Here is a 13,209-nt window from a genome sequence, read left to right on the forward strand (position 1 = left end):
ACTCAGGAGAAGTTGAATCCTGCTGTCCTTCCTCTGCTGCAGCAGGACAGACTGACAGGGCTGGCAGTAAACCTACCTAGGCTAAAATAAATGCTGACTTGGACACCTAAGGAAAGCAGCTATATCCTAATCAGATAGAATCATAGAATGGTCAGATACTTGAGCATGTCTATGAATCTAAGGGAAGCAACACTTACTTCATAGATGATTTATTCTATAATTGTGCTGAGAAATACAGAAAAAAGACAAAAATAAAACCAAAAAGAAAATTCTGCATTAAAAATGCACATAGGTCTTCTAATATTACATGTTTGCCCTATGCTTGTGTGTATTACAATGTTTCTAATGAAGACAGTAAAGGAATTCATGTTAATAACTAAACAGCGAAATAAATTCGCCAGCCTTTGACTGCCTTGTGCATCTTAACAACATATGCATTTCTGCTTTATATGTGCAATGTGTATCCTTCCTGTATTTGGATGCTACGACACAAATATTTCTCCTTTTGTTTCAAGCATGGTGTACTGCAAATGAGAAGTTTTAACTGAAAATCAGAACCCAAACTGGAATCAACTGCACAGATTACAGCCAATCTGAGTTTTGAAGGTGTCAAGGATAAAAAGCTTAATTCACTGTCCAAATAAAGTGTTAACTCAAATTGATGTCAGGTTATAACCTTGAAAGAGTCATTGATTTTCAGCAGGTGAAAAACGCAAGCTAAACTGCCATCAGCCAGATCTCTGGCAGGCAAAGCCCTGTGTTACCTGAGCCTTCCAAATGTGCCCATCACATCCAGGGAGCCACCACAGTGATTTCACTGACAGAAATGAAGGATCAAAGAAACCACAGAAACGGACTGCAGCAGCAAGTTACTTTGCTGTGGAGGGCAAAGCATCCCATTTACATCCCTTGCAGCCGTTTGCCAATCTGCTGCTTGAAGCCCTGCAAGAAGAGAGTGTTCATGTCATCGTCCAGTGCCTGTCAAAGTGTTTCCCATCTTAACATTCAACAAAAATATTTTTTGTTGCCAATAAAGCCATTCTTTCCCACAGGAAATATCAAGAAGAACTGATAAACATTTTCTGTTGTAGCAATCATTTCAGTATCAGCAGGGAGAGTTCCTTGCTCACGCTTCTTCCATTCTAGACCAGGAATACTGTGCTCCCCTTACTTTTTGTATTCTATATAATGTTACCCATTGTTCTGATTTAGGGGAATTTCGCCACCCGTTTCTTAAAATGTGTTGCCCAAAATCACTGGCACTTGATAAAATAATTACTTTCATGTTTTTTATAAAAAATTCCTGTTAATCCTTCAGTGAGTTTCACTTTTGTAACAATATCAAGTTGCTCATCTCTACATAACCAAATGCTTTTCCTCTACCTACACCTTGCAGAACAGTGGGAATCCCTTGCTTTCACACACTTCCATTTCCTCCCAGTTCAGTATTTCATTCATTCCAACTGAGTTTGAGCTTTCTGTTGTCAGATCACCTGTGCAACCACCTGAAGTATTCTGACTTCGGAGCACATCTGCCAGTTGGAGCTGCTGCCTGTTCACGTCAGGATCCTTGCAGACCTCAAAACTCAGTTCGTAGTCTATCAAACACATGAGTGGATGTTCTGAACCAGGAGCATGACACAACCTCAGAAACTGCACTGGAAAGTCTTTTTAGAACTTTTTTGCCCCTCCAGTTTTCTATTAGAACTGTCTTTGCCCTATTGCTTTAGTATATATTCAGTAGTTCATTTGAAGCCATACAGACAAATACCTGATGGTAGAACAGCCACGTTACAGCTCTGCCTAAGTCCCACGCCTGCATCCCTGAACAACACAGTTCCCCTCAGCACAAGAGTGTAAATCCGTGTCTCCAAGAGTAGAAACTCCACCAGCCTAAATTATCCATGACCTCATTTTTAAAACATAAATGCATCTGCCTTCGCTCTCCCAAACAATGCCAGCTTTCATTGCTTATTAGCCCAGGTCTCCCACAAACACCTTTGGCGCTGTTACCTCACTCCTTAGCCAAGGGAAAAACATCTACAACCATTTCCACCGAGCTGTTACTACAGCCTCCTTACACTCCTCTCCCTGCAATTCACAACCGACAATGCTCACACAGCAGCTCACTGGCCCAAAGAGGGTGGTAAACCAAGCCGCACACACGGTTAGTCTACCCCAAACATGCTCAGCAGCTCATTCTACCTGTGCTTCTTGGGCGTTTTCCTGTTCCTGTGGCCTCTAGCTCATCTAAGTGCTAAGAGCTTGCAGTCATTGCTAGAGAGGAAACCCAACACATCAAGGAGGGCTTCTCCTCATGTAAAGGAAGAGTTGCTGGCATGGCAGCGGATGGGGAGAAGCCATGATGCTGCCCACATCCATCACAACCAAATCCAGCCCAAACTTCTCTTAATGTGTACTCCAAATACAATGATTAGCACAACTAGCCACAAGGTATTAAAGGGCTACAGTGTCTGAATAACAAAGTAAGTGTACACATATTACAAAACACCTGAGTCTATCATCTTTCCATTCTAAAGATAATCTTGTATTACAAAAACTACAGGATTCAACAGCGGGTATGCAATTTAAAAGTATTTATTAACTTTAATGAAACAGAATATGGCTTAAAAAGTCTTCTTGGATCCCTGTTGAACTTTCTGCCTTTGTCCTAAGAAGGAGAATCCGTCTCTCAAAGGAAGTTGGGAAATTTCTTTTAAAAATAGCCTAAATACAACCTTTTTATAGAAAGCTAAAGGTGAAGTGACCTCTAGGCAACAGAAGTCAACCAGTGCATGGAAGTCAAACCCCTGCCTCCACATACAAATAGAGAAAACACATAAAAAGTGGCAGATTATTTATCTCTATTATCAAAATTTCAAAAAATTTAAGTTTTTAAATAAAACATTTGCTGGGTGTAAATAGTACACACTGCATAAACCACAGCTGAAGTACTTTAAATGTATCCATCATTCAAAGTCCCAGACCTAGCTTAACCTACTAATGTATTTCTCCTGGGGATTCATGAGCTGATCATATAGAATGCTTCCAAAAAAACCACCCCCTGGCAAGAGGAAAGATGTGTTTTTCAATCTTTGAAGTTTATGGTTTTTAAAAATACACATTTTTTTTTTTTTTTTAATTTTAGCAAAGCCATCTTTCAAAAGTATATCCCAGTGTCAAGCTTGAAGAAAAAAAATCTACCTCTGTCAAAATAATTTGCAAACTTTATTGGAGTTTTAAAAGCCTGATTACAGGTCAAAACATGCATTAAGCATTTTGCTAAAATTCCAAAAACATAATTGCAGAGGGTCATTATATCCAAAGGGTCATGTCCATAATAAAAGCAGCTTAAGAGCAGCTTGGGATTTTTAAGAGTTTTAGTATGTGAAAAAGGCAAATGTTCTGTGTACTGTTCTTAAAATTCTGACATTACAGCGCAATGGTTAAAGCAAGAAACAGCTCAACTGAAGACTACAGAAAATCCCTGTCTTCTCAGGAGGTCTACACTTGGTAATACAACACTACTCTGGAAACAGCACTTCACCAAAGGCCTGGCAATTGGCTTCTGCTTAAAACATACTCTGCCTCATAATGTTCTTCAAAGGATTAAAACATAATTGGTTCTGGCAGCACACATGGTCAGCATGATGTGCAGGGGGTTGCCAGTGGACACAGGCCCTTACATAAAGGGCTGTTTTCTTTGTTTAAAATGGAAAAAAGAGTGGGAGGTGTGGAGAACAGTGAAATGCAAAATGACTCAGAGTCATAAAACATACTTTTTGAATCAGATTATTTCAACAACCGCATATGCAAACAGAATGCTTCAAATGAGGACAGTGGCAGAGCTTCTGAATTGCTAAGGCAATTCACATATTGTTATTTCCATAAAAAAAGATAGAAGCTATAGTTATATACATCCTTCTAAGTATTCAGAGAATATTGCAAGTTGAACTCCAGAGAAGCCACCGATATCAGTCTGAAAGTGACGGGGAACGGATGGATCGTGCACTGGCTGGACTGTTAGAGAAGGCAAAGGGATCCTTTTCCTTTTCTTTACTGTCATGTTTATGTTTATGCTTATGCTTATGCTTGTGTTTCTTCTTCTTCTTCTTGTGCTCATGGTGGTGGTGGTGATGGTGGTCACTATGTTTAGAGGAGTTGGATTCTTTACTAAACACAGACAGCGGAGCTGCTGAGACAGGGTGCATGTTCACCTCTCCTGAAGATTGCTCTTTACCTAAAAGAACAGACACTGGGGGTTAGTAAATGCTTAACTTGCATTGTTTTCAAGCAGAAGAAATTCTGAAATATTGGATAAAAACTACTTTATCATTTAAATATACAGGTAAAGTTATGATACTTGTACCATTCACATACTTGGTTTATGTTTTTTCAGAAAAGGCTCTGAACATGCCATGAAGGTTCCTGTACTACTGAGAATTTTACAGAGTTATTCCCTCCTTCCTCAGAAGGATAAATGGATCCCAGACAATTAGCAACTATAAAGACCTAAGAAACTACAAGTAATACTAGCTTCCAGAAATGCATTTTGAAATGGAGTCAGAAGGCCACTATATCATGAATAATAAAAAGATAGCTGCTTGTGAAAACTCTGGTATAAAGTGCTGGAATGGAATCACTGAAGTGCAGGTTTGGGATGTGAATGCCTTTTAGTCATGAGCTAAAGCTCCCTTCAACAATATACAAACCTTTTGATACTGAAAAGAACTTCTCACAACCAGTTTAGCCTATTTGAAAGATTATATGGTTTTATTCCTAAACAAAAAGCAGATTCCAACAAAGACAATCACTGTTAGTATATATTTCACAAATACGCTAGAACTATTTCTATATTGAGTAAGCCTTGTATGTGAATCTGAGAAAGGAAAATGTGATCCATGACTTCTCAATTCCTGAATGGCTTTCTCATTCTGTCTTTCGCTCATTTAGTATTTCATTATTTCACACAGACTGCAAAAGCTTCAACAGTATGGATGACAGGGCAAAAATCTAAGAATAACATTGCTAATTATGGGAAACGCTTGGAAGGTAGGAAGGCTGGAATTCCTTTAGGCAGAAATTGAATCAAATGACTCACACTGTAAGAACGTGCTTTAACTATTAGATAAATGTAGAAAAGCACCAACAGATTTTTGAAGGCAACAAGGCTCTCACTGATACAGTTTAGTGGTGATCATGGCAGTTGTGGGTTAATGGTTGGACTTGATGATCTTAAAGGTCTTTTCCAACCTAGTTGATTCTATGATTCTAACTATTCCTTTTAAAATTGATTTTCTTCACAGCTGCTTTAAATGTGTGCTTGTGTTTTGGTGGGTTTTTTTTTCCCCTACAGTTTTTGGTGAAAATATCCCTGTTAAATAACATGGAATTACTTGATATAATTTGTAATTATCTTTTTCTGTATATTTGAAAATGGATGTTTTTTCCCTGTACATCTTTTTCGTTGGTTGGTTTCAATTCTTTACAGGCAAGAAAGATTCATTTACGGTAATCATTCCTGGAAGTCTGAAGAGCCAGCTCCCTGTAGTATGACAAACAAGCACTGAGAAAGATTTCCATGCAATCTTTCTAGCCTTATCCCAAAGATTAGGAACTGATTTACTGAAGCACATACATAGGACAGTTTCTAGACTGTAGAGCTGTGCTGGTTTTTGCTTTTAAACATGGCTGGAAAAAACAAAATCTACATCTGTATGCAGTGTTTAGAAGTCAATAAAAATACAAAACACTTTTACAGTGAGAATAATCAATGATTTACTGTGGGACATGGCGGAATCCCTATTGCTTGAAGTCTTAAATAGCAAAAATTATGTCTTTCTAGAAATATGCTTGGACTCAACCACAAGATGTGAATATGGTGCAATATAAAATTCTGATGATGTTATGAAGGAGGCTGTATTAGAGAACAACAATTTCCTATAAAGTCCTATAAAATCCCTAATATACAAGTATTTTAAACTTCCACTTGCCAACTTCAGTGGACAGTTACTACAACTTTTTTTACACTGTCACCTGGAGCAGTTCTCAATACTGCAGACAGCATACAAGTACTATATTTGATGCAAAAAGGTACAAGATTGCTTCACAATGTAACTGTTTCTAATCATATTTCTTTTAAGGAACTCCTAGCTGTACCTAAATCTATCCAGTAGCCTGAGGTCAGTCCTCTAAAGCATGCAGCTTTTAGACAAGACCATTTTCTTCAGCAGATGAAAGCTGCAAAACCAGCCATTAACCCTAAGACAGATCAGTGGAAAAGAGCATATCTGACTTGGGTCATTAGAAAAAGAATGGTTGGAGGCTTCACCCCAGAAAAACAAAAGCACATGGTATTTGACACCATTAAAATAGGTTACAGGTGTTAAAGGTAACCTGTGGCAGGGACACAAGCACAGCTTCCGTAACACAGAAATAAAGGTCATGGCAAAAAGCCTGAAGACCAATCAGTGTTCATCCATAAAAGATGTAGAAAACATTATCTAAGGTATGAAACACATTCTCACATATTCCTAAGCTACAGGCACGCGATACACTAAAACATTCAAGGAAAACTAAAGTCAACCTAAAAGAAAACAGAAAACCCACACACATGCCACAAACCCTTAATACTTCATAGCTCCATTAGTTCCAAATAATGGAGCTATTTTTCATGGAAACTCGACCTGTAAGCCTAGACACTACATCTGTAACAACCTCAAACCAAGGTTAAACCTCTGAGCTTTACATACTTTAACTCAGTATAACTGGTCTAAGGACGTGGGCTTAAGTCTGCAGGGATGATGGAGCAGGAATGCCAAGTGCCAGCAAAGACCAAGGATGCAATCCAACACACCCTTCTTGCCTCTGTTGTCCTACCTGGCATTTGTGCACATTTCCTGCTGTTCACTGAACTACTAGCTCTGCTAAGACATCAGCCTGCACTATCACTACTTATTTCAGGTGTATATATATATATATATATAAATCTATTCTTTAAAACAGTTAAACACCTCTGACTGGAGCAAATTAGGAAGCAAAGAGGAAAGTAAATTAAGCCAACATAACTGAAAGGGTGGTGGTGAGCATGTAGGAACTGAAAGTCAGGAAGATCTTCAGGAAGGGGAGAAGTGGGATCCAGCTGCAACTCAAAGGCTGCTGAGGCTTAAGGAGACAGTCAACATTGGCAAATACGCTACAAATAAAAAATAAAAGAGCCAGTACCTGACAGTACACATACACTTTCTTCACAGAGGTAAATGATAGCTATAATCCGTTGGTGTTTAAAATCCAAAAATAACTACCCAGAAGATATCCTCCTACTCCTCAAGACTGCTTTGAAATCAGGAATCAAATATATTGATCCTGGATAATGGCTCAGACAGGATGCACGCAGAATACCACACTCAGTTCTTTTAGAATGGACAGAGCTGTAAAAGCTCTATAAAAAACTTGCCAATTTTTACCTGTGAAATTCACTGTTAAACTTCTTGCAGAACACTTTTCTTCATTTTAATTTCTTTTTAATTAATACATACTTAGAGCCCGTGCCAGGAAGCTGCCAAAGTAGGAAAGCAAGGCTAAGCAGGAATTGCTTTACAGGGCATTAATACTGTCCTCATATCACCAGGGGTAGAGCAGGACTGCTGCATGGAGGCATGGAGCACTCCCTCTTCCTGCAGGGAACCCATTTCCTTCTGGCAGGGGGAGCACGACTGGAACCTGGGTTTCTCAAAGCACAGAAACCCACAATAAGTGGAGGGTGAGCCCAGGAGCTCGCTTCTGAAGTGGTTGGGAGAATTCCTTGGAAGAAAATGCACTTGGATTCCCTTCTGTTTGGGATGTGGAGATTCCAATGTAATTATTGGCTTTGCAGTGTTCCAGCTAGCTGGGTAGGTGTTTAAAATTAGACAGGGTAACTATCCCATGGGAAAAAGATCTGAAACTGTCCTGGGGACCAATGTGAGAGAGAAGAAATATGAAAACACGTATCTTGTAATTTAGTTTTAGAATGAGAGAAGGTTAGATCTTGGTAAGTTTTAAAGTTACATTTTCTGTTGTAATAAAAGCTGCTGTCAGATAATTCCAGCATCCTGCTTATCAGTTATCTAGGGTCAGTTTTTTCCTTTTAAAGAACCATTGGTACATAAACACTGAACAACAGTGTCTGGTAGTGTTCTACCTAATTTACTCTTGCTACTGAACTTGTACAATTTGGAAACACATAACTTGAGACTTTAACATGCCAACAGGCTTTCACAAGATCTTCCATATGGTTTCTCCGGTATTTATAGAATCAGAATAGTTAGGGTTGGAAAGGACCTTAAGATCATGTAGTTCCAACCCCCTGCCATCGGCAGGGACACCTCACACTAAACCATGCCACCCAAGGCTCTGTTCAACCTGGCCTTGAACACTTCCAGGGATGGAGCATTCACAACTTCTCTGGGCAACCCATTCCAGCGCCTCACCACCCTCACAGTAAAGAATTTCTTCCTTATATCCAATCTAAACTTTCCATGTTTAAGTTTTAACCCGTTACCCCTTGTCCTATCACTACAGTCCCTAATGAAGAGTCCCTCTCCAGCATACTTATAGGTCCCCTTCAGATACTGGAAGGCTGCTATGAGGTCTCCACGCAGCCTTCTCTTCTCCAGGCTGAACAGCCCCAACTTTCTCGGCCTATCTCTGATTTTGTGTGAAGAGGGCAGGACACCACAGACTTACAGTCTCTATTTCTTTGCATGTACAATCTATTTAAAACAGCTGACTTTTCTAAAGTGAGACTTGTTAACAATGACCCCATGTGCACCCTGATTTATTCACGTGTCAGAGAGGGAGAAACCAACTTCACAAATCAAAGCACAGGCTAAGGCCCATGGATCCAGTGTTTCAGATGGAAGTAGGGGACATCAACACAAGCACATGAGTAATTTGTGTGTCTCCCCCAGAACCTAAAGGAAGGTTGCTAATGAGAAAAATACTGCACTTTGCTCAGCTCTGGCCAGCATTTGCTCTGAAGAGAGAACACTGGGAGATTTTAAGCTGAAAGGAGCTTAAAAATTGTTTTGACAATTACCCTGTTTTTCCTTATTTCTACTTTTCTTTTTTAGTATTACCCTGGAAACATCCAAGACACACTATTTTTAATTTAATGCTGTGTTTATGTGTCTGTTGAACCACCAATGAAGCACACGCAAAAAGTTACCAAGCATAAATAATTCCAGACTTCCAGAGCGCAAGAGTGTCTCATCATTTGTCTGAAGAAGTAGATTTTTCAAATTACATACATAGCTGAAAAAGACCAATTTTCTGTCTATCAGAGTGTTCTTTGAAGGGCCATATGACAAAACTTAAGAGAGTGAGAAGTAAAGGTCTAGTTAAAATAAAAATAAAACCACACAGAAGTTTTCTGAGGCTGTGCTAAAAAAATCAGTTAATTTGGCTTCAACATAAAAAAAAAGCGTGAACTCAAATTTACAGATTCATTTGACTTCACATTTTTTAGTGTGATTTATATCCAGATAGATAATTCCCTATACCTACACCAAAGGATAGCATCTGTGAAAGTACTGCACAGATGAGCTGGTGATTTAATCCAAATACAACTTTAAACACGTACCTGCTTTATTTATTTCCTCAGTTGAATTTTGCTTCAAAACTATATTGTTTTGTCCTTATATTAAAATACTAGCTTAACCGTGGTGTTATTTTTATGACATATACTTTAATATTCTAGAAAATTCTAGAGTATTTCCTATTCAGGAGAAAAAGAACATTTAAATTAGTAAATCAATCCAGCATACTCTGTGTGTCTAATGGCTTCAGGAAGTTCACATGAAAATTTAGTTGTTAGCCTTATCCATCTCCTAGGTTTAGAATCATAGAATCAATTAGGTTGGAAAAGACCTTTAAGATCATCAGGTCCAACCATTAACCCACAACTGCCATGATCACCACTAAACTGTATCAATGAGAGCCTCGTTTACACAGTTTTTGAACACTTCCAGGGACAGTGATTCCATTTAAGAGTGATCAGCTCTTTTCTCAGAGACAGGCACAGCTACACAACTAAGTTGCTTTTATTAAACCATGTATTTAACACGCTGCAGCCACACACTGATGCAATCGCATTTATGCTGTCACTATCCACAGGGCTTATGTTTCTAGTAAAGCTGCTTTCATGCACTTTACGATAAAGCACTTGAAAACAACCTTGCTTGCGAAGTGTGCAATTAATCACATACTATTTCAGTAAGGCAAAATTATCTACATAACCTCAAAACTTACAAGAGTCAGCAGTTTGGAAACAGTTATACTTTAGGTAATAAAGTCAACCTATGGGTATCGGATACTATCAAACAGATACTATAGTAATATTACATGATATCAAAGGCTAGTCTAACAGAACAGTTGTGACAATTTTTCCCTCATTAAAAATAGTAGCAAAAATCCGTCATCAGTATTGTCCTCATATCCAAGAAGTGTTTATGTATTTATGTATTTGTGCTGATGCTTCTGTAACCCTTCTTGGCAAGAAGCCTCTTTGGCTGAGCTCTGACATACTGGTGCTTTTATAGCTAACTCGGGTAGCTTCACTGAGCTCCAGAGGAGTGGGCTTTTCATACTTCTCATACTGAACTCCTAGTACCTACTATACACTTGAAATGCAATGATTAGCACCACAAGCTCAGATATATTGTTGTAAATGCACTGGTTAAACGTGACTGCAACAGTTTCCCTCTATACCTTACTGCAGTATGTGCTGTATCCAGTTTCAAATCATTCCAGAAACAATTCAGTCCAGCTAAATTATTATTTCCTGAAACTGCAAGACAGCAACTGTGATAAACAAGACCACAATCCTATCAAGACGTAAGAGTGTGGCCTAGACGATCAAAACCTCATGTACATCGACATGGTAAAAAGAGTGACCTACAAGGTCAGCAGTGGAAATTTCCAGTTTGATTATCCCGGAAAACAGCAAAGGATTAATGGAATGGCCAAAGGATTTTTCTGATCTGCATCTGAATGTTCAGCATGTGTCTTCAAAGCTCCTGAATGTGATCAGAGAAAGGACTGACGCTGTACAAAAACAACATCGCTGTATTTCTTTTTTGGTTTTTTTTCTTTTGTAGAAGTAAAGAGAGAATTGGACACTGCTTTGTATCAGCTATCAAACTACCAAAAATAGTTGGGAAAATTCTAACTAAATGTTTATCAGTGATGATCTGTTGAGCCCTAAAGACATACAACTTCACTGGCAGACCACAAAGGCTACAGCTAGGCATTTATTTTGGAAGCAGAAAAGAACATGCCAATCAATAAACACTGACACACGCAGCATAACTTTTTAGAGGTTAGTTCTGAACTGCTGTACTTTCAGATAAGTGAAATATTAAAGTAAATATAGAAGTGTTATTTTAATCAGATCTCACTGAAGTCAACAAGTCTTATAGTCTGAGAGTTTAAATCCACTGCTTATAGAAAATCTGATCTTGAAATTTTTTTGATCTGAAGAGTAGGGAGTGTTACTACTATTCTTGGTGACTTAGTAGCAAAAAAATCTGTTCTCACATTAGAAATGTGAAATTGCACAGCACTAGAGGTTCTAAAACGGTTGCCATGTTCCTAGCCCTTAGGGCAGATGAATAATCAACGCGACAGCATTCTTCCAACAGTTCACAACTCTTTCCTTTAATAATGTCTTGAAAAATGTTCGGAATCTCCAGAATCTCTTATAACTGCCAGAGTTCACAGTTCTATTATTGTAGACAGGATGCTTCAGTAGGATTTAAAAGATTTTCTACGTGAACTATAAAAGGTGCTATAACTGTAGTACTGAAACCTGTAATCCTGCAAGAGTTGTAGTACAAGACTTCCTTTATTGCCCGTGTAGCATATGTCTCAGCCCTAATCTTTCACATCCATGAGTAGAAGCACATAGGGAAGGAAAAAAATTAAAAAGGTTTTAATGGAAAATAACCTTTTCCTGGCTTTAGGGGGGTTACATCAACTTGAACAAATCCAAATTATCATTCAGGGTGGTGGGGAGTGTAAAATAAATAAATAAATAAATAAAGGAGTACAGAGCTACAGCAGGATTTAGACCCAAATGAACTTCCTCCTGGCAGCTGCTGTTCACAGGCTGTGTTTGGCTCATGACCTAATGCTTCATGTGACATGTAGGGACATAACCCACAGCTGTGAGAGGAAAACAGAGTATGGACTAAGAGCTCACTGCCTTCCAAGTAAGAGTCACAGTATGGAGGCAGATACAAGATCTTGCAGATTTACTAACAAGGCACTGAGACCATTTCAGAACCTGTTGTCAATCTATTTCACAATAAGCACTCACTGAAGTGAGCCCATCCTCCGTCATCGCAGCAAAACCTCCAAGGCCCTCAGGAAACGTTATCTGTGATTCCTTTGTAGAACAAAACACTCCTATGCATGAACAATTTTATTTACGTATGCTTTTATTTTTCCCCATCTGTTTCTTCTCAGAAGTATACAATTTCCTAAAGACTGAACTGTCTTTATTTACCCAGCCTGAAATTCATACATCTCTGCTTCTAAGAAAAATGCCATGAATAAGAAACAGGTGAAATTTTAGAAGGAAAGAATATCTTAAGTGGAACTGTTTCTTACTGCACAAACCAAAGAAAATGAAATTAATCTGAAGTGTTTCAAACTAATGCTTTTCAAAGGCTTATTATTGAAAATGAATTATGTGGCAAAGCCCCAGCATTTGTCTCATTTATTACCTAAGAAAGAAAATGCATTCCCGTGTGCTGAATGCCTGAATGGCAGAGGTGAGAAGGTCATTCAGCACACAAGTGAAACTCAGCTTTTGTCTGCTGTAGGTCTACAAAAGCAGCAGACAACTGGCCATTACTCCACTCCTGATCAGGCCTTACCCTTTCTGAACTCTAGTGCAAACTTAATATGCAAGAGCTGGAGCACAGAGCTGGCTTACAGAGGGTCCCATAAGTCCTATTTGTGAAGTATTTGGCAGAGTTTTGTTTATGACTTTATATTCCATAGAGTGTGTAAATCTGGTAAAAAAAAATTGTTGCAAAATACCATGTAAGAGTTATAAATACTAATTCTCAGTGGATCAGCTTTGCACTTGTGTGCCCTGGATGTGTCATTCTTTGCTATAACAGAAAATGTGATAGTTGCCCATAACACTGAGGACAAATCAAG

At 38.6% G+C, this 13,209-nt stretch overlaps 1 protein-coding gene across 4 annotated transcripts in view; it reads right to left on the reverse strand.

Annotated features, from left to right (window-relative positions):
* Positions 1-2,582: 2,582 nt before the first annotated feature.
* The window catches only part of TAF2 (TATA-box binding protein associated factor 2), a 65,128-nt gene continuing 54,501 nt past the window's right edge, over positions 2,583-13,209 (reverse strand). For all 4 annotated transcript variants that reach the window (XM_065668860.1, XM_065668862.1, XM_065668858.1 and 1 more), the window contains one exon: positions 2,583-4,240. In XM_065668860.1, coding sequence (XP_065524932.1) covers positions 3,975-4,240 — 266 coding nt within the window. In that variant the 3' untranslated portion in view covers positions 2,583-3,974. The remainder of the gene's footprint in view (positions 4,241-13,209) is intronic.

Source organism: Lathamus discolor, chromosome 2 (genome assembly GCF_037157495.1).
Source record: "Lathamus discolor isolate bLatDis1 chromosome 2, bLatDis1.hap1, whole genome shotgun sequence".
Classification (NCBI taxonomy): domain Eukaryota; kingdom Metazoa; phylum Chordata; class Aves; order Psittaciformes; family Psittacidae; genus Lathamus; species Lathamus discolor.